General features: G+C 43.6%; 1 protein-coding gene and 2 long non-coding RNA genes across 4 annotated transcripts; 1 reads left to right on the forward strand and 2 right to left on the reverse strand.

Annotated features, from left to right (window-relative positions):
* Positions 1–2,277: 2,277 nt before the first annotated feature.
* Positions 2,278–12,510, reverse strand: LOC139223492 (kinesin heavy chain-like). Its single transcript, XM_070855417.1, has 25 exons — positions 12,441–12,510; positions 11,701–11,774; positions 10,985–11,089; positions 10,406–10,454; positions 10,213–10,268; positions 9,843–9,930; positions 8,946–9,070; positions 8,760–8,864; positions 8,523–8,671; positions 7,430–7,578; positions 6,330–6,511; positions 6,140–6,208; positions 5,844–6,050; positions 5,602–5,754; positions 5,310–5,507; positions 5,022–5,133; positions 4,855–4,931; positions 4,659–4,768; positions 4,253–4,354; positions 4,113–4,173; positions 3,635–3,706; positions 3,413–3,517; positions 3,045–3,261; positions 2,861–2,957; positions 2,278–2,776 (listed from the first exon to the last, which is right to left on the reverse strand). Exons 2-24 carry the CDS (start codon positions 11,704–11,706, stop codon positions 2,884–2,886), a joined length of 2,571 nt encoding a protein of 856 aa, XP_070711518.1. The 5' UTR covers positions 11,707–11,774; positions 12,441–12,510; the 3' UTR covers positions 2,278–2,776; positions 2,861–2,883.
* Positions 12,511–16,051: 3,541 nt separating this feature from the next.
* LOC139223466 (uncharacterized) lies at positions 16,052–17,884 on the forward strand. Its single transcript, XR_011586006.1, has 4 exons — positions 16,052–16,164; positions 16,645–16,718; positions 16,870–16,963; positions 17,755–17,884. It is a non-coding gene; the product is annotated as an uncharacterized lncRNA (long non-coding RNA).
* LOC139223467 (uncharacterized) lies at positions 17,403–18,896 on the reverse strand. Of its 2 annotated transcripts, none has more exons than XR_011586008.1 (4): positions 18,819–18,896; positions 18,198–18,248; positions 17,753–17,801; positions 17,403–17,456 (listed from the first exon to the last, which is right to left on the reverse strand). It is a non-coding gene; the product is annotated as an uncharacterized lncRNA (long non-coding RNA). The 2 variants fall into 2 exon arrangements; XR_011586007.1 differs by lacking the exon at positions 17,403–17,456 and adding an exon at positions 17,521–17,644 and having other exon boundaries at positions 17,732–17,801.
* Between the last annotated feature and the right edge of the window lie 1,632 nt (positions 18,897–20,528).

A 20,528-nucleotide genomic window follows, 5' to 3' on the forward strand; every position in this document is an offset into this window, starting at 1 on the left:
TTTAGAAATCCCACAATATGTCGCCATAAAGAAGACTTCCCATTAAGCCTGCTTTGCTTTTTTTACTCTGAACCAAACTGGAACCAAACGAGCGTCCAGCGTAGGCCCCTCCTGCAGGTTAACCCTTTTTACACAGACATCGAATCGGCTCTATTACTACCTCCACTGCCGGCTTTAAGGTGGAACAACAATAACCCTCTGTATTCTGTCTTCGCTCGTTTTACACAGGTGGCGAAGCAGAATAGCGGTGCAATACTCCCGCCTTGAAAAGGCAGTGTAAAAGGGGCCAGGTAAAGGTTAGTTGCCTCTGACTTAACATTTCAAGGTTAAAAGCCTCAAACATTTTTCTATTAATGTGACATTTCAGCATAGAAAATGTGAGAATACAGGACATTAAAACATGTCCAACTTTATCTGCATTATTCTGAGTTTACAGCACAAAGATGGGCTTAGTCAAAAGGGGCTGTCTGGACAAACCCAGCCCTCACCTTGTTGTTCCTCCGAGTGTTTATTAAGGTCAACTGATTTCATTTTTCTCTGCAGTAAAAGTGTTGCAGTGTGTTGGCTTTATAACATATATATCGTTCGCCAGCATCATGAAGAACGCGAGAGAAAGCCGAGGACCCTGTGAGAAGACCACACCTGGGACAGAATACTATTTATCGGGATGAATCGCATTGGCACAGTAGATAAAACCACTATGCTCTGACAGATGCTGAATATTCCTCGGCCCAGGTTTGGAGAAGAGAAACGTACCGATGAGTGTGAACATTTAGAGACTCTGTTGGCCCAAAGTGCAGTATATCATAAAGTATGTGAAATATGTGACAAAAACATGTGAAAATCTATTTGTACAGATACAATGGTTTAACTGTTACATTGTTGTACTCAGTATGTAGAACTTTATATATGTGATTGTGTGAAAAAGATTTTTCTATTATTTATTGATTATTTTTATTTATATTACTCGTGACCTGACCAAAACACCCCATCTGTCTGTTCTGTCCAAAACTGATGATGATGATAATGTGCAATGTTACAGAGGGAAATATATGTATAGGGATTAAAGACTATATCCTGACAAGATATCTGAAAGCTCATCTTATTTCTGACAAAAGAATTATAGAGTGAAAGTTAAATATCTTTTATTAGCTTTAATTGCATCAGTTGTAGGTATATTCAGAGACATGACGCCACAGCCAAAAGAAACAAGAACTAAAAAACATTTTGCAAACTCAAAATGTACATTATGATGAGGTAAATGCACGGTGTATACAAATAATCCCCAGTTTGTCCTCCCTGAGCATGCCTTTAACACAAGCTCTGTCCATGCAGTTACATTCGTTTATCCGCCATGTGCCGCTCGCTCCAAACAGCCCCGATCAACGACGCTCGTTGCTCTCGGTAACTGAAAGCATCTTCTTGCATTGACAAAGAAAACATCCGCTGAGAATAATATCGTCCATTCAAAAACATGCTAAAGTGGCAGCAGGAGGGAAAGCAGCACAGACATGTAATATATCTTTAATTAGAGGGGAAAAGGAGTTATTCTGTTTTCAGTATAAATTAAGTTTGAAGTTGTTAAGATGCTGAATGAAGGTAAGTCTGTTGTTCTGGTGGTTTGGGTGTTTCTAAAGGCACACGGTGTGGCAGAGTAAAAAGCAGACTTTTCAAGGATTGTTTGGATTCAATTATTTTTAATTCTTATTGATTTTTAGGGCTTTTTATTCATCTGTCATACTCTGTTTTTAAGGTCTCTGATTGGCTGATCAGGAGCTCTGCAGAGAGTTTAGAAAACTGTCCCTCTTCGACGATAACAGACCTGCCGTACTGTTGGAAGCCTCAGAAGCGCCTGATTGTCTGGTCAGTGTTCCTGCAGGACCTCAGTACGACACTCAAATCTTAGAACTGGGACAGTATTTGTTTTCTTGTCATTTTCTTCAGACTCAATTCCATATATGCATTTAGAGGTGTAATGAATGGAGTCAGAAATGTGTAATTAGGATGGTTTTGGCTTTCTGAAGCACATTCATGTTTTTGATGATTGTCACCTGTTGGGAGACGATAGAGGTAAAGAAAAACTAACAACCTTCACCTTTAATGAGGTGAGAAACACAAAAAAAACATTTAAAGGAATAGTTTGACATTTTTAGAAATGTACTTATTTGCTTTTTGCTGAGTTATGTGACAAAAAATCTGCCCTCTAGTTAAAACAGCAAGTTTCACTGTCTGACAGTAGATATGTTGCAGACTTCTGACTAAGCATGTCTCCCCAAATGTCAGACTATTTGTTTAAATTAATGAATGCTGGTTTAAGATTAAATTATTCTACATTTCGGGCTCCTCAAGCTTTGGAAAGCTATACAAACTTGGCAATCATAAGTAACATAGTAAGTCGCCTGCAAAACTTCAGAGCAGGTGACCTTGATTTTCTCATTTCTCATCCTTCAGAGAGAAAATCAGGGCCTCATTTATAAATGTTGTGCTTTGATCTTTTGCATAATTCTGAATACAAATGATGTGTAATCAGGAAAATCACAGAAAATTGGTTTTGACTTTTAGGATATAAAGCACAACATTTGATAAGTGAGGCTTCTGAAATCCACATTCAGCAAATAAAATCTGTTTACATCTCATGTCATTATATACACTACGGATGTGGTGTTGCCTCTCTGAGCAGTGACAGTCTGTCGTGATGGCCTCCCATTGGTGCTCCAACAGGAGGGGCGGGTCTCGTGGATCCAGGTGGGCATGCGTTGAGTTGTTAATGGTCTGTCTGCAGGAGGAAACAAAGCTTTGGATTAACTGTCATATGTCATAAATGTACCTTTCCATAAATTCAGACTTCGCTTGGACTCACAGGTTTAACTTGCCGTTGTGGTTTTAGTTGTGGGTGTAGACGCCTCCGGCTCTGATGGAGGATGACAGTGGATGGTGGCCTGGACGGATGGGCTTCGCTGAGGTACAAAGAAGTAACAATTCAGTAACGTACAGTTTATTTTACCTCCAATCCAAGTCTTGAATGTTGAAAACAATCAGCTCACCAATCTGTGCAGAGTAGCCCCTCCTGGCCATGTTCTTGGCCCGGACGGCCTCTTTGATGCGGTCCACCTCCTGCTGGTAGCGCTTGCGGTCCCTCATGGCGTTCTCCTTGGCCTCCTTCAGGGCGTTCTCCAGGGCCTTGACCCGCTCAGCTGTCGCACGCAGACGCTTCTCCAGCTTGGGCAGCTCGCAGCGAAGGTCGGCGTTGTCTCGAACCAGCTGAGGACAGAAGACGAAAGTAAGTAGAACTACATGTCAGAGGACAATATTGTTAATGAATTACATAATGGACAAATGGCACCATGATGCCACAGAACAGTAGTCCTAAATACTAATATAGTGTACAGTAATCAGAGTTTCATCACTTCACCTGCTTGTGGACCTTGGTGAGCTGCTCTAAGTTGTTTTCCAGGAAGGAGATCTTTTGTTTCTGGGCCACGTTGCCAAGTCCCTCCTCACAGTCCAGCTCTGCACTCTGATAACATAGCGGAGGTTCAGCGATGCACACGAATGGTCGACCTTTCAATCAATCTTTATTTATCTTTATTTGTGTGTAAAGGTGTGTTCACAACCAGAGGCAGGAGATATGTACCTTCTTAACTCGCGCTGTGAGGTCCTGTACGAAGAGTCTGCGCAGGTTGTGCAGAGTCTGTAGCTCTTTGGCCTGAGAGAAGACAGGGAAAACAGACACATCAGATGTTTGTGGCCGGTGATGTTTGTTATTGTCATAAACGTGACAATCGTCCCCTCGACATTCATGCTGTTTACTGGTTGACTGTCATCCAGATAACTGAGGTCCAACAGCCAGAGAAAACACTGAAGAGTCTTGAAGCTCAGTGACTTGGTGTGTGGCTCAGTGGGTTAGAGCGTTAGATGTTTCCCACTTCCTGTTGTTCCTGTTGCGCCATGGAGGCATTTTGCCACACCCATTTACAAGACCCATAACATACATACTTTTTCACCACAACTGATGAAGTGACAAGACAAAGTTTCATGATTTTTTTGAGCATGTCCTCGCACCGCTCGGTGCTCAGGCCCTAATTAACAAAAGCAAACATCCACACACTCACCACAGTCTCCTCCAGACCCTTCAAGTCCTCCCTGGCCTGCTCCCTCTGCTCATTCAGCAGCCTGCACAGAAAACACAGCACATTTCCACACCAGCATGTCCTAAACATCACAGCTCCACACCTTCATCGGCGGTACCTACATGAGCTTCTCCAGCTTCACATCCTTCTCCTGCTCTTCAGCCCTCAGCTTGTCAAAGTCAGACATGAGTCTCTCCTGCTCCAATAACAGACCCTGGTTGAGACTGTGGCAGGAACACAACACGCCAATCAATCAAAATATTAATAACACAAAATACTTCAAACAATCTTAAATACACAGTCATTGATTTGAAGGTTCAAACGTCATATGGACAGTGACTTTTGTGACATCTCTGAACCTTTTCTTCTACATAGTCTCTCTTTAAAAACATTCTACACTTGCCTTTCACTAAATGGGTTCAGATTATGAATAAATGTCATGCAAGAAGCTTTTCATGGAGCTATTTGCTGAAACTTTCATGTCACCAGTGCCCTGTGTGTGTATGCATGCGCGCACTGATGTTTTACTCTGTCAGTTCGTCCAACATCCTCTGCTTGTCTTCTATCTCGTCCCGGAGGCGGCTGAGCTGCTTCTGATGAACCTCCCTGTGGTTCTCCAGCTGCTCCTCCAGTGTTTTCTAGGAGACACATTAGAGCCACTCATTAGGCTGTTGCCATGGTTACCAGCTGTGCACAGATGGCTGTGATGTTCAGATCTGCTCACCTTGATGTCCCCGTCTCCATCCAGTCTGCTGATGTCCTCCTTCTCCCTCTCCTCCCCCAACACATCATGTCTTTTCTCTGACAACCAACAAAGAAGACACATTGTTATTTCTCTCCATTACAAAAACGGTGGATATTTGGAGGGTGCTGATCTTCTAATGTACCAACCCTGCAGTTTGGCAAGCTCCTCAGTCAGAGCATCCTGACTCTCCTCCAGCTGCCTCTTCTTCTGCTCCATGTTCTGCATGTAGTCAGTCAGGGACTTGATCTTGGCCTGGTGCTGCACACAGACACAGCAATATAACAACATCATCATCATTATGGAAAACAACAGAAATACAGGACTCATTACAAGAACATTGCAAATATTAACCTTCATTTTGACTATTCAACACCATCTCACCAGGAAAACTGTGCCATATTAAAGCTGAGGTCCCTGAACTGGCTGGTGGTTACCTGGGAGATGAGCAGCTGACAGGACACCAGCTCCTTCTCATTGGCCTGGATCTTGCGGTGGGCGTCGGCCTGAGCGCTCTCCAGCTGCTTGCTGCGGTTCACCAGAGACTTCACCTCAGACTTCATCTTGCTGATGTAGAGACGAGCCACAGTGAACTCCTCCTCCACTGCAGAGCCATTCCCCTTCATCTCAAAGGACTGAGGTAGAGGAGCAGAGGGGGGAGGAGCAGAGGGGGGAGGTTAACGGTGTCAGTCTGAAACATGCTGTGTGTGTATCTGTGTCTGTCCTCACCGTGGTGGTCTTCACATCACTGGTGCCAATGATGGCACCAATGTCACTGAGGTCTCGCAGCAGCAGGTTGAGGACCTCAGCAGCTCTCTTCCTCTGGAGGCCGTTCAGCTCCTGCAGCTGATTCAGCTCCCTCTGCACAGCCGACAGCAACGCCTGCCCCCACACACACACACACATAAAGGTTAACCTGAAACATCCTGAAATACGAGGACACATACATGATCTTGGTGAAGTCCACTCACCGTCTTGTGCTGCAGCTCCTCACACAGCTGCAGGTTGGTCAGATCTCTCTCCTCCACCTCTTGGCTCTTCTGGTCGTAGTTGACAGCCAGCTCCTCCAGGGCCTGCAGCACCTCCTTCACCTCCTCCTTGGCCAGTTCATTCTCCATCTGCAGGCGGCACAGCTCCTCCTGGATCTTCTCGTAGTCACGTCGTGTCGATGCCAGCAGCTGGGAGGACGGAGTGTGTCAGTAAATACATGCAAAACATACATGTGGACACTCACATGTCCATGTTGATATCAACATGGGAGACAAACCTCCTCCTGATCCAACATCTGCTCCTTCAGTTTCTCAGCCAGCTGGCTGTGTTGGTTGATCTCATCATCCTGTAGAGAAATTACAAGTACATTTACTCCGTAAGTCATAATAATAATGAAGACTTGATTTCGAGACTTTTCATCTAGAGATGAAAAATCCTGCTCCTGTGAGGAGGAGGAGTCATCTCACCTTGTCATCCAGCTGTTTGTACAGGTTGCTGATGTCCTCCTCGTATTTGCTCCGCTCCTCCCCAGTGACAGAGTCGCCTCCTCCAGCCGGCAGCAAGTTATCGATGATGGGAGTGTTGTCACAGGGCTCGAGGCTCCGCTGATCTTTGGAGCTCAGCTGCTCGTCCTCAGGAACATCCTCCCCTGTAACATGGAGTCACACTTCATCCGTTCAGTAACAACACATATTATTCAGTATTGCATCATCTTTGTTATACAACTAACTAGCAGCCCTGCAACGCTGTAACACTCCAAATAGTTGAACAGACAATTTGAAAACTAGAAAGACATGACTGCAGCAGATACATTATTGATGCTTTAACTATTATTGACTCGTTAATGGAGATGAAAGTCGTCCACAAACCAGAAGAAGCAGGAAAGGACAGACTGAAAAGGTGAAGAGCTGCTCTGTTTAAATGGCTCGGCAAGGAGCCAGTGGCTGACTCATGTCAGAAACACTGCATCAGCACAGTGTGTGTGGGGCTCTCTCCTCTCCTGTTCTCTGCAGTCACTACATCTGTGTGTAGGCTTGAGAGGCTGCAGCTAAGCTGATTTGTTGCTAAGGAGGGGGAGTGTTATCAGGGGAATTAAAGGACTTAAAAAACAATGGACAGAGAGAAAGAGAGAGGGAGGAATCAAGGGAAAGAGTCTTTAAAGCAAAGAGGACAAACAAGAGAGAGAGGGAGAGGGGCTGGTTACCATGCAACAGAGATGGAAAAAAGGACGAGGATGCTGAGGAGACACTGCAGTCTCAGAAGAGAGGAACAAAACCACACATATAATCTAAAATATGTCAGTAATGTTACATCAGTGATCCTCTGTTACTCCATTTAGGTTGTAACTGACACTGTGTGTTTAATCTATAATCTATACATTTAAACAATTCTTAAAAATGTCTATTCTGCACTACATCCCCTTGTTGTCATCAACTCATGGCTTGTAATACAAACACACTGTGATTTGTGATTTGAACTCACTTATTAAGTCTGTGTAAACCTGAAGTGGTGGTAAACCATCATGGCTGATGCCTTTCTAAAACCCATCTGTGTCCTTGCATCTCACCGTTCCTCCAGCGGTTGAGTTCAGCCTCCAGCCTCTGGATGATGCTCTTCAGGCTCTTGTTCTTCTCCTTCTCCTTCTCATATTTCTTCTTCCACTCCTCCGCCGTCAGCTCCAGGTTCACAGACACTGTGTTCTTGATGGTCTTCGCTCTAAACAGACACATAGTGAGTAAAGTACAGTTTAAGGCTGCAGCAAAACGCAAACTTTGCAGTGTGTTAAAATAAAGATATCTCATTCTGTAGCATCTGTCCACAAGATGCAGATATCAGTGGCTCGAAATGAGTCTGAAGTGTTGCTCTACATCTTTCCTGTAATGCTGGAAATCTCATTTAGGACTGAAACTCCTCATTTCCTCTCGGTAATCATTCGTCTCCTCATCACTGCTGCTTTGTTACGTAAGCACTTTCAGCTTTTTCTCACTATGCACACATTACAAGTAAGCACAATTTCTAAATATGTGATTTTGCTTTGTATCTGGAAGTAAAAACGTAACCTTATTATGACATTTTTAGTCAAATAAGTACATTTCAGTGGTGCGTCCTCTTTCCACATATTTACTACAGTAAACTAGCATCACCACACTAATGAATGAAGCTTAAAGATGTCCTTGGAAAAGAAACAGGTTGAATGTTCGCATGGCCACATGAGCCCGGCCCGCTGCGCAGAAACCAAACAACAAGGACAGAGCACGGTGTGGACGGTTTCAGCAGAGGGATCGAGGAACAGAAATAAACCCAGATGCACAGTGGGAAACTCGAAGCCATCTGGAGGCTTGTTTTCAGCACTGACATCACACACAGTCCTAATGATTCACACACACACACACACACACAGACCTCTGTAGTGTTCGGTGTCACTGTTGCCTTGCTGCTTGTTAACACTTGCTAAGGAACAACTGAGGAGTTAAACCTGACTGTTTTGACCTTTTTATTTTCTGTCACAGCTCTATAACAAAACAAACGTCTCATTTAAAGACTTTTTAATCTTCTTTCTTTCTGTCTGACTTCCTGTGGTTTCATTCTTCACCTTGCTGCAGCAACCATTACAGGAGCTTCTTCTTGACTAAACAACGTTTCACAGAAACCATGGGTACCTCTGTCCAAACATGAGCGTGGACTTGGTCTCGGCCTCGTTGTAGATGGACGGCGAGCAGCAGATGATGATGGTGGTGCGGCAGTTTCCCCCCAGAGAGTCCTGCAGGATCCGAGTCATCTTGCTGTCTCTGTAGGGCACGTGAGTTTTCTGGAAAACAAACGCATCACGGTCTGCAGATTGAAACCACATTTAGTTTAGATTCCTCGGGAGACAGAGGGGATTATGGGATACTTACTGTTCCCTCGGCTAGTGCTGAGATGACGTTCCCAAGCGCAGACAGAGACTTGTTGATGTTCTTCGCCTCATCCAACACGGCGCCCTCTGCTCCAGTTTTACTGACCTGTTCAAACAGCACATCTCACATCAGCTTCACACACACAGCTGGTTATCTTTTTCTCTGTCCGATCTCTCTGAGAATCACCTTCTCGCTGCCCGCCAGGTCGACCAGGTAGAGCTTCCCCGACAGCTTCTTCTCCGTCTCCATGTTTTCCTGCTTGATGTTGATGAGGAAGATGCTGTGGCTGCGAGAGCTGTGCTCATTCATGTCTACGAGGAGATAAGAAGGTCTGTTCATTTCATTTGTTTACTTGACAGGTGTTACTACTTTCTTTACAGATTAAGATTTTAAGTACATTTTTCCTTGTTGTCGTGTTTCTGATGTCTATGACTTGATTTTCCCTCAAAAGTGGGAACCACTAGATTAAACTATAAAGTAGTTCACACTGTCTCCGCCTGCAGCTACAGCTGTGACATTAATGCTTCTGCATTAATAATGTCACTTGTAAAAATATTACACACTACAGACTTGATATAAGGTGTCAGTTTCATTTGTACCCATTTATTTCTTAATGCATTAACATTTACTTTCCTTAATCTATTTTTTGTTAAAGTAGTGTCTATTCTTTTTGCTTTGCTTCTTCTTCTTTTACTTTGTTCTTTGTATGTCTTTCTGTACTTTGTCTCATTGTTCTTTTATATATGAGTGCATCTTGTATTGTGATGTTTGGTGAGTGTGTGTTTGGGACCCACACAGCTAAAGATATCTGACGATATATCCTCCACATATACTACTAGACCTTTACTTTCATACCTGAAGTACAGTTCTGCTGTACTTCTACCTCTAATTCAGTAGTTTTACAGTATTCGTAAACAAAAGTCTACGTTTGTTGAAGTAAAACATATTTCTACTTAAAATATGTTGCTTACCAATGCTGAAAAAACATTAAAGATACACACACCAATACAGAAGTAAAAAATTGGGAGACAGACATCATTGGTTGGTGTCAAAATAAATACACTATAAGATAAAGATGCTTACTGGTCACGGCCACATGCCGATTGGCTTTGCCCTCATCGATGACGTCCATCACCTCCTCCGGACTGGAGACAAAGCGCTCAGTACAACCCTGAGACACACAGAACTGGAGTTATGGCACTGAAGAGTGCACAGTCACAGGATCACAGTCTAGTAAGTGAAGCCTTCAGACTTCCTGCTTGTCCACAGTCTGTAACCATCATGCTGTGATGAATGAAAGTCACAATCTGATCCCGGTGGGACCATCACAGTGTGGCTTCAGCTGATCAGCTGACGTATTATATTACACAGTCTTACAGGACTCTGAATCTTTAATGTGGCTGCTGGGAAACTAAGCATGATGTGAATTACTGCCACAGTTCAGTGAACCCACCTTGACGTAGGGCACCCGGTTTTTGTCTTCGTGCACAGCAAGGTTCATCTTCGACACTTCAAACAGAACAAAGATCCTCTAAATCACATGGTGATTCTTAAAACTTTTCATAAAATATTCATCACAAAATCCTTCTATCATCACTTAAATTCACCCTTAATGTTTAACACCTGAGATAAGTGGCGTCACTCACCGTCCAGCAGGTCTCTGATCTTGTCCAGGTAAATCTCAAAATAGGAAACCTGCAGAGAGAAAATCCAACATTTTATCAAACATGATCATAAAGGCACACAGAATTAATTAACATCGTTTCTTTAATGCATTACAGGGTATTTAAACCTATAAGTGTCTGCATGTTGTTCAACAGCTACTGAAACAGGCATTAAACTTGATTATTCATTCATTAAAACCATTCTTTAAATCTTGAGGAGTTTAGCTATCAGACAAGACATATAATACATTCATTAGTATTTTTCTAGGGGACCTCCAAGACACCGGCTTGTGACTTATTGTGGTAAAAACTAAAACCTAAGAATAAGACTTTACAGGAAAAATAAAGAATGCAAAATAAACTTTATTATCTTCTAACTGATGACCTGCCTTAGTGACTGATGATTAAAAACCAATATAAAACAGGGACTTTGTGTTTAGCTTGTGATCAAGAGGATTAGGACTCACATCTGTGACTTTCAAGGCCCAAAAGCTAAACTAGGATTCGTCGTATCAGGTTCTGAACGTTTGTTTTCGCAGGTTCGTGCTGTGACCTTTGTACCTTGATGTGAAACGCGAGGTTCTCTTCCATGGAGTAGATGTGGTCGAAGATGTCGTGGGCGATGCGAGGGATGATTCCCATCAGCTGGGGGTCGTGTAGTTTGCCCTGAACACAGCGACAGACACTGATGCTTGAACACGTTTGTTCAGGGAGTTTTAAGGGTGGAATTAAAACTTCATGTAAAGACAGTGAAGCAAAGGTTTTCCGTCACAGACTCAGATCAGATCAGATCAGAGAATTAAGAAGAGGCTTTAGGCTGCGTGTCTTGGCGGATTAGTCTACTCGCTGATGTAATTTGCATTCATGATGAATGATGCAGGAGGCTGATCTGCTTCGACTTCACTTGGAGAGTCTGTCTGTGCTGAGAAGTTTACTTTTTCCACATGAAATCTACTACAAAAGCTACTCAAAGAGACTTTGAAACACAGTGAATTTGGACATCTGAGAGTCGAATGTTCCTGGAACAAGACGGCTCCTCGAATCTCAGCCAGCGGACGAGCTTGACTGGAATTAGCGCGTCTGATGAGTCTGTTACACAATCCCTGCTGTGCTCTGATTCTCTGATTGGAGATGGAGGCTCAAAATAAAAGGCTCCGACTCTGGGATTCATCATTTGGCTGCTTTGATCCTGCTGATAGGCGTCTGTGTGCTGAAGCAGGTTGACAATGTATTTTTTTAGATATTAAAAAGGTATATAGACTGAAAGAGTCCCTCACCTCCATGGTGTGTGTCTTCCCAGAGGCCGTCTGCCCGTAGGCGAAGATGGTCCCGTTGTACCCGCCCAGCACATCTGGAACGAAACAACAACACTGTGGTGGAGCACTGTGGTGGTAAAACACTGTTGGACTAGTATCAGTATCAGTGCTGCTTCCAGTACTTTTACTTCTGATGTTACTGCAGCCAAAACCACAATTACTGCTGAACCAGCTCCAATCAGGTCCAAGTCTAAAGTCATTTAAGTTTCCAAAAACAAAACACAAATCAACGCTGACCGTTAATCAATCAATCATCTGGATTTGAACCCTTTTCCTCTTCACACTGTTCCACGGCTGACACTGAGCCCTTTCACTGCACAGTCCTGCTATTTAGACATTCATGGAACTCAACACCTGTTTGTTTATCTAATTGTCTGAGAATATAAGAGACCAAAGTTAACAGCAACCAGGTCACATTTCAGAGCAGTCAAATCAAAGTTATATTAAGCAATCATCTGATTTAAGAGAAATAAGTAAATCAAGATTTAGATTTTAGCTCGTATTTCTTTCCCAGCTGTGAAGGACTCAAACCCTCCACTGCCTCTGCAACCTCTAATCTGAACTCTGTTACATAACCAGCAGCAGAGATGATGCTGCTGCACGTGCACAGGCTAACAAACCCTTCCTCCTTTCTATTAGAACAAAGAGGACGCGAGGATAAACGATGGAGGACAGATAAAGTGTGTGCGTGTGCTTCCTACCTTTCACTATCTGTTTGGCACACTGGTCGTACACCCCTTCCTGCGACGTGTTGGGGGGCAGCACGCTGTCGAACACATACGGTTTACCCTGTTTCACAGCAGCACAGGACACATTAGTGACAACACATTTTATTCTATTATCACTTGTAACTTCACTCGGATTTAACTGTTTTCAGGCTAAACTTCAAGTTCTTCAAGAAGAAGGAGAGAACTAATGCATCCTCTCTACCTCATGGCTGCTTGTGCGGAAGGAAAGTGGTTGTTTTTTAATTAAAATAAGATTTAAGGACTCTATAGCATCTTTTTAGAAAGTCTACATCAACAAAACAAACACACAGTATCTTTTCACTGGATTATCCACATTAGTGAAAACTAGAAGGTGAAACAATGCAGTCGTACTTCAACACACTGCATGTATGAGCCTCACATCACACACTATTGATCAGCTTCAGGCCCGTGATGCTTGTTTCTTTCACCATGTTGTTTAAAAAGCAGAAGTCCTGCTCCACTGTGACCATCCATCATCCCCCCCACACCTTATCTACCCACTGCCTCTGTCTCTCAGGGGGAAAAGCCTCGTCGCTGTGAACAGCTTCCCTCAGCACAGAGAGAGAAACCCCGACAGGGACGGCAGCAGAGCGCTCGGCCTCAGGGGCGCGTTGATTGATGACACGAGGCGGTGACGAGCACTTTGTGTTTCCTGGGCGATGATGTAGACGAAGGAATAATGCAAGATGTGCACATCTGCATTCACCTTCATCCTGAGTTTACAGAGCATGTCGGTGCTGATCATAATCCAGGATTTCTATTTCTACTCCTATTTTTCTCTTTTTTTGTATTTTTAAAACACCCTTGAACAGCTATGTTCAAGGGTAGGTGGGAAAATACAGCATCTAGGACTTCTACAATAATTTGTGTAGGAATATCTGGCTTACAATTTCAAGCAGCAACCAAACAAACGACAAAACACTGTTTTTCTGGCCTGTTTCTGCATCATTTGTGAAGACAGTGAATGTTGAATGATTCAGGGAATCACTTTTTAATGAATCACTGACACTTTCTGGCACAGAGTGTGGACTTTTCTGTGTTAGCTCCACCCAGCCGGAACACCCAGCAGTAGAAAACAAACACAACGGCTGCTCTGAACCAAATCTCAGCCGTGTACCTGTTTGACTTCAGACAGCAGTGATGTGGCCTCCTGAATCAGCACATTCATATGGGTGAGTCACTGCCAGTGTAACCTTTGACCCCTGCCAAATTATTATTTTACTGTTTAGCCATCCACAGATCAATACTCCTCTGCAGCAAGTCTCCATTTTAATATCAGACATTTGACCTGAAGCTCACCTCTGTATTTTATATCTATTGTTGGCTTCTAATTGACACAGAAAATGAAAGTATTTGATTAGATATTTTAAAAATGTCCGCTTCCTCTAAAGTTATTGCTTTTCTGTGCCCAGTTTTCACATTTTGAGAGCATTTAAATACTAAATTATTATTAGTGGGAGCCTCGTGTTCTCTATTTTAAGCAAGAATTACACATTTTTAAATATACTTTGCAAAGTCTTGTCATGTTTTAAAATGCACTTTGTTTTATTTACTGTCAAATCAGCATGCATGCCATAATTAGAGGCATCACATGAAGCCATAGAAGCAGCTTGAGTCATGTGTCTGTGTTATAACTGTGTCATATTTTACTCCATCATGGTTAAACTGCTGTAACACTACGGGCTTATTGCGCACTTGGCATCCTGAACCTGCCTGCGGAGCTCCAGGTGACTTTCTTCCCCGACAACACTGCAGTGTTTGGAGCTCCACACACACACACACACACACACACACACACGCAGGAGGAAGGAGCGGGCTGACTTGCCGTTATGACCACGGTGTCGTCGTCCTTGAATTTGGGGATGTATTTGTCTCCTCTGTTGATTTCGGCCTCGTTGAGCGGCCTGAAGCGACACATGACTCTCACCCCGCACTCCGCCGCATCCATCATGTCTGCTGCTGCTGCTGCTGCGGACAAATAAACAAACAACAGGCTGCAAAACAGGCGTTTCAGGCAGTGAGGTTCGGGGACCTCCAGCGGGGCCTTGATGATTATCCCTGCGTCCCAGGCCGAGTGAGAGTTCAGAATAGACTGAAAACAAACACTGGGGTCATTATCGGCGACAAAAGCGTTCCCCAGAGGCTCAAAGTCCGGTTTCTGGGTTCCTCCCTGCGGGAAACTTTGGGAGCTCCTCGGTTTATCCGATGCGCAACGCGTCCTTCATCCAAGCCGAGCACCTGCGGCTTCCCTGGGCTGCGCCATGGCCGAACCGGATCCCCCGCAGCGCTGCGTCCCGGTGAGGAGCTCGGACGTCGGTGTGCAGGTCTCCGTGTGCACCGACAACCGTGTGCGTTAGCGGCGGGGGCAGGCTGGGGGGGTGCTGGCCGCTCTGCAGAGGGAGGACAGCCCGGAGAGGATGCGCAGACACATCCGCATCGTCCTCACAGGCAACAAGGGCGCGCTCCCGCCAGGCACGATGCCTCAGCGCGCGCCCTCGCCCTGCATCAGCACCGTCACCGAGCTACTCCTGTGCACGCGCACACAAAACCTGCATTAATTCCTTATGAAAGCATAAAAATCTGCTGATTTACTCACATTTATTATATTAAACTGCGCTTCAGACGTTTATATTCTGCTTCTGACAGCAAGATTCAGATTATAGATTCAGATTATTGATGCTAAACAGAATTTAAGCTGCAAGCAGCGTTGGAGGGCCCTCGCACCTTTGTGCATGTCGGGCTGTGCGGTGGCTTCGTCCTGTTGCCGGACGCCGACCCTTCCATGCAGCTCAGAGTTTTCATGTATTTTGGACAGTGCATCAAGGAGTTACATGTCACTTCCTGTGTCCCCTATGTGGCGCTAGAGAACAGCCACTAATTGCATCCTATATTTCAGCATATGAAGTGTTGACTACACTGTGAAAATTTCATGCAAATCAAAGGATGATTGGCACAAATGTCTTACTTCCTGTTGCCACCAGGTGGCGCAATGACTGTGGTCACTAATTGTCATGTAGTCTTCAGACCGGAAGTCTTACTAATCATGACAAGTTTGTATAATGTACACTGAAGATACAACAATTTCCTGTTTCATGGGGAACACAGCGTTGCCACGGTGACAGCGTTTGGCAGAACCTCAGAAGCTTCATAACTTTGTATCATCCAAGTCTTGGGAACGTTTGGACTGAATTTGCCGCTTAGTCAAAATTGGCATGTGGATGTCTTCAGAGGCGGACAGTCATCAAACAGTATAAATGTGGTGAAGATAGGACCTTGTTGAGTGGAGTTTTCACTACGGACCAACATGGTTCAACTCAGGGACAAACACATTTACATCCTGCTCTGTGAGCCAGGGCGGGATCAGCGGCGGCTCTGCGCGTGCGCGATTCATGAGCAGCGTGCACGCGGAGTGGCTCTCCTCGGTCCTCTCTGCGGCTGCGCGAGACCTTTGGGAGGGGGAGGGGCTAACGGTCACACCTGCTGCTAGTTAAGGAAATTAGGAAAGTCGCCTGATTGGCAGCACAGGAAATGATGTCAGCACACTTCCGCAGCAGCAGATGACTTAAGAGCCTGAGCGGATCGTTGGCACGTTTTTTGCTGCTCGTTTTTCTGCTTCAAAAACATGTTTGGAGGAGGAGAAGAAAACTACCAGAGGAAAACATCATGAAGACGCTGAGTTGGGTTTGGTTAATGCGGTCAGTCTGAGGCTGAATGGCCGAATACAAACACAAAGAGAACAAACACATGATGGTAACAAGCTAGCTAATTAGCCACTTAGCTAACGCTAGCTAACCATGCTAACAGCCGCTACATTCGGACCTGAGAACGTATTTTCGTACCTCCTCGTGTGTAAACGTGTGTTGGTATGACAACGTTCCTTGAATCTTTGAAAGCTAATTGTATTGAAATGTCAGTAATCACCGTTAATGTCAAAATATTTTATTTGCCGTCTCAAATAGTTACTGAAGTTTAACAGCAAGTTTCAAAATGTATTTCAACAAAGTAAATGTAAAGAGACTGAGAGAAAAGTCATCAGTGCAAATATCCACTCTTTTATTTCCTACATCAGATGTGTGCAGCCTTGTTCAACATGAAGGTGATACAGCTGTAACTTCTGATCACTTATTGATTGATTCTTTTTCCTTTCATGCTTCAGGTGGGCTGGTGTTCACTGCTGAGGAGCAGAGGAAGAGTCTTCCTGCCAGTATGTGTTGGGAAAGAAGCACAATGGTTAGTAACTTTAATTAAAACTTAAATCATTGATTTCTACTATTTGATATATTATAAATTATTGTTGGAGCTAGCTTGTGATTCTATGACCTGATTAACATCTTTCACTTTTAAAGTGTCTGGAGGTTCATTTGTGTTTCTTTTATTTCAGATGGTTTTCCCAAACGAAGATAAAAACCCCTGAAGATCTTCTAAATACGACAGCGCAAGATGGTCTATCTCCACCAGTGTTTCCCAAAGTTGGAGTAAGATTTTATGCAGCCATTTTGCTCATTATGCACTTCATTTGGAAAAAATTAAAATGTTTCAAACTCAAACAATGTTTCTTTTGGCTTTGTATTTTCTACTTGCTTCTAAAGTGGCTTTATGTTTACACATACAATTTCACATTACACTCAATCCAGTACCAGTAAAACACAGGATTCTGCTCCAAAATAAAATGGGGCCAGCTGTGGCTCATCCTTCCATCAGGAGGTCGGGGTTCCAGCTCCATGGGTCAGTGTGTGAATGAGGTCATAGAAAGGTGCTATACAAATGCTGACCATAGGTGGATCCACAGCTTTGCCTTTTCAGTGTAGTTAAACCAAGGCAAAAAAAAAAAAAAAAAAAAAAAATCACAAAATAGAAAACAGGAAACAAGATTTAGACTTTTTTTTTTTTTTATTTAATTAAAATACAAGACACAGTGAAGGTGCTGCTTGGCTCACTGGACATCCAGCAGGAACATGGAGGCAGATCCTGTCAGAGGAAGACTGAAGAGGAGCTGCTGGTCTACTTTTACCTCAAAGTAGTTTCTGACAATTAACTAGTAACTCTTGCAGCAGCAAAAAAAGTAAACACAACAACTTGCACTTAATTTTACATGTCTTTATTTAGAAATCAGTGCTGTTTGGATCCACGGTTGATTCAGGTTCTCCTGGTGCATCCTGGGAACACACAAAAAAACAAGTTTTTTCTTTTGCTGATGCATGAAGATGCTGCAGAGGAGTAATGTTGAATGCATTAATACTTACTACAGTCTGCTACTTTTCCACAGGACCTTCCGTTTGGATCCACAGCTGATTCAGGTTCTCCTGCTGCATCCTGGAAGACACAAAAACAGCATTACTTTGATCAAAGAGTGACCAGAGAGAAGGTTAAACTTGTTCTCTTCATTTTAAATAAAATTTAACGTGACAACATCCTGTGTTCAGATTTACTGATTCCTCATCTCTTCCCACCAGACACCTGGATACTTTTAGATTCTCCCTTTACAAACTAGCACCAATAGAGAATTATTTACTGCAAGAATTTACAAATCTTCAATGTTTGTGCTCCAATTCCAACATTTAGTGCCATTAACATTAACTGTTAGTGTGTTTTCTACCTGGAAACAAGTAGTTCAGGAAGAAATCAGTTTGATGTGGGAGAAAATAAAAGCTCACATTTCCTGTCTAAACACATTTATGTGATGTTCTAGGTAAAGTTGAGCGTTTTTACCACAAGCTGTTCCTGTCACAGGTTCTTCAGCCCAGACTCAGGACACGCCACCTGCAACGGAAGAGATTTTCACAATAAAACTACAGCTCTTTACCAAAGTAAAAAGGAAATAAGACATTATAGATGAAGTTCACCTGCAAACACAGACGAAATGTGATGAAGCTGCACCTGATCTCAGCCACAATAAACCACCAATTTGATGCTTAGCTTTTGGTCTTTAAACTAATTTAATCCTTTCCAAACAGGCCACATGCTAATGCTACATGCTAACACTAGCCAGCATGTTAGCCACTGATTGGCCACAAGGTGAAACTGATCAGTGATTATTGACCCTGCAGTCCAGTCATTAGCAGCAAACTCACTGCAGATGCTCACCAATTAAACAGGACTATAATGAACGTGACACTGAGCCTGAGCTTTAACTCTCCTGCAGCTGCTGAGTTACAGAAAACAGCTGAGAGGCCTGATGAGGAACTTCAAGATGTTCTAGTGCAAACACAGAACATTACAAACAGGTTCATCGGCCACAATGAAACCACCAATATAGAAAAATGTATCAGCTGTGCACCTTAGCATGGTTAGCTAATTAGCTAGCTACTGAACACCCATTTGTTTGCATACCAAAACCAACTCCGTGATGTTTTCTTCCTCTGGACCTCCGAAGGACTTCATGAAGCACAAAACGAGCCCAAGCAAAGCGTCCGGGTGTTTGCAGCAGAAGGAGAAGAGCCGACTGGCGCCGGGTGAGTCAAACCTTCAGACTTTTATAGTGATGGACACACCATGCGGCAAATCACGTGGGAGGACACATTAGGATCATACCATTATGTAGTAGGGGAGACGCTCTGAAGACAGGAAGTGAGGTGGTACAGTCCAGGTACAGAGGACATAGTGATGGCTGATCGAGGCTTTGTTGAAGTTCGACACTTAATTGAAAAATGGTTAATTACTCGAGGCTTCAATGACACCGCGCTCCAGTAGGACATCTAGTGGTCAATAAGATGAAGTGCACTGGAGACGTGTCATTTCTTGGTTCATGGACTGTTTGGGCTTTGATTCTCCATCCTCATTCCTGTTCACTACACTACATGGCTGTATGGTTTCAAGCTGACACAATGAAATAGAAAATAAGCATGAACTCATGTTGTTGTCTTGTTTGACACGTCTGGTTGCAGGAATGAATGAATGAATGTCTTGTCACTGCAACGGGTTTAATGAAATTGAAAAGTAGTGGGCTGTAGCTGTATACCTGACATCAAGTCTGAATAGCCCATAGCTGAAAAGATGTAGAATAGTGGGCGTTCAGTAGGCTAGCTGGCAAATGTGATCTCATTTCAAATGTTTAATTAGTTTCAGTAAAGTGGGGGTGCTTGTGTAACTGTTTCTGAGTTTTCCTGAAGAGAGAGTCCTCGTCTGCTGCCCCCTTTGTGCCAGTAAACTCCAACATCACAAATCTGCTCCCCCCTGCAGGAGAACTGCAGCACCCAGCTGTGCAGGGACAAGTGGCTCCGACCGCCGGGGTCAAAGTCACTCTGTTTCACCGGCAAATACAGCAAGAGGTGAAGAGAGTCGGAGGAGTTTCCCCTGAGCTGCTGACCACGCAAGATGGAGATGGTGACACGTATGTACAGGTAGGTGCATCTCAAAACATTCAATTCAAAAAGTGAAACTCATATACTATACAAGAGCAAAGTCAACGCAGCCGTCTACCAGCACATTTTAGAGCATTTCATGCTTCCATCGGCTGACCAGCTCGACGGAGATGCCGAGTTCCTCTTGCAGCAGGACTTGGCACCTGCCCACACTGCCAAAACTACCAAAACCTGGTTTATTGAGCACGGCATTACTGTGATCGATTGGCCAGCAAACTCCCCCGACCTGAACCCCATAGAGAATCTATGGGGTGAGAGAATAGAGACCCCAGACCCAACAATGCAGACGAGCTGAAGGCCGCTCTCAAAGCAACCTGGGCTTTTTTTCAGTCGGTTTTATGTAATATTCTAATCCTGACTTTGGGGTTTTCATGAGCTGTAAGCCACAATCATCACAATTACAACAAATAATAATAAAAATAATATTTCATTTTGTGTGGAATGAATCTATATAGTATATGAGTTTCACTTTTTGAATTGAATTACAGAAATGAATGAACTTTTTCACGATATTCAAATTTTTTGAGATGCACCTGTATTAGAACAGAATAGATTAGAATAGAATGTCTTTATCGTCGTTTATAGAGGTACAATGAAATTGAAAGTGCAATCCACTTTAAGTGCCATAAAAAAGTATAAAGTATATAAAAGAAGTACCCTGAATGACAATAATATCTAA

This window comes from Pempheris klunzingeri, chromosome 24, assembly GCF_042242105.1.
Source record: "Pempheris klunzingeri isolate RE-2024b chromosome 24, fPemKlu1.hap1, whole genome shotgun sequence".
Taxonomy (NCBI): Eukaryota; Metazoa; Chordata; class Actinopteri; order Acropomatiformes; family Pempheridae; genus Pempheris; species Pempheris klunzingeri.

Bases quoted from the DNA above. Each gene is read 5' to 3' on its own strand.
- LOC139223492 (XM_070855417.1), bottom strand. The intron at 7,579-8,522 runs GTACCCATGGTT...GTGTCTGTTTAG, and splicing joins ACGCTCATGTTTGGACAGAG to AGCGAAGACCATCAAGAACA. The intron at 4,932-5,021 runs GTTGGTACATTA...GTTGGTTGTCAG, and splicing joins GGAGCTTGCCAAACTGCAGG to AGAAAAGACATGATGTGTTG.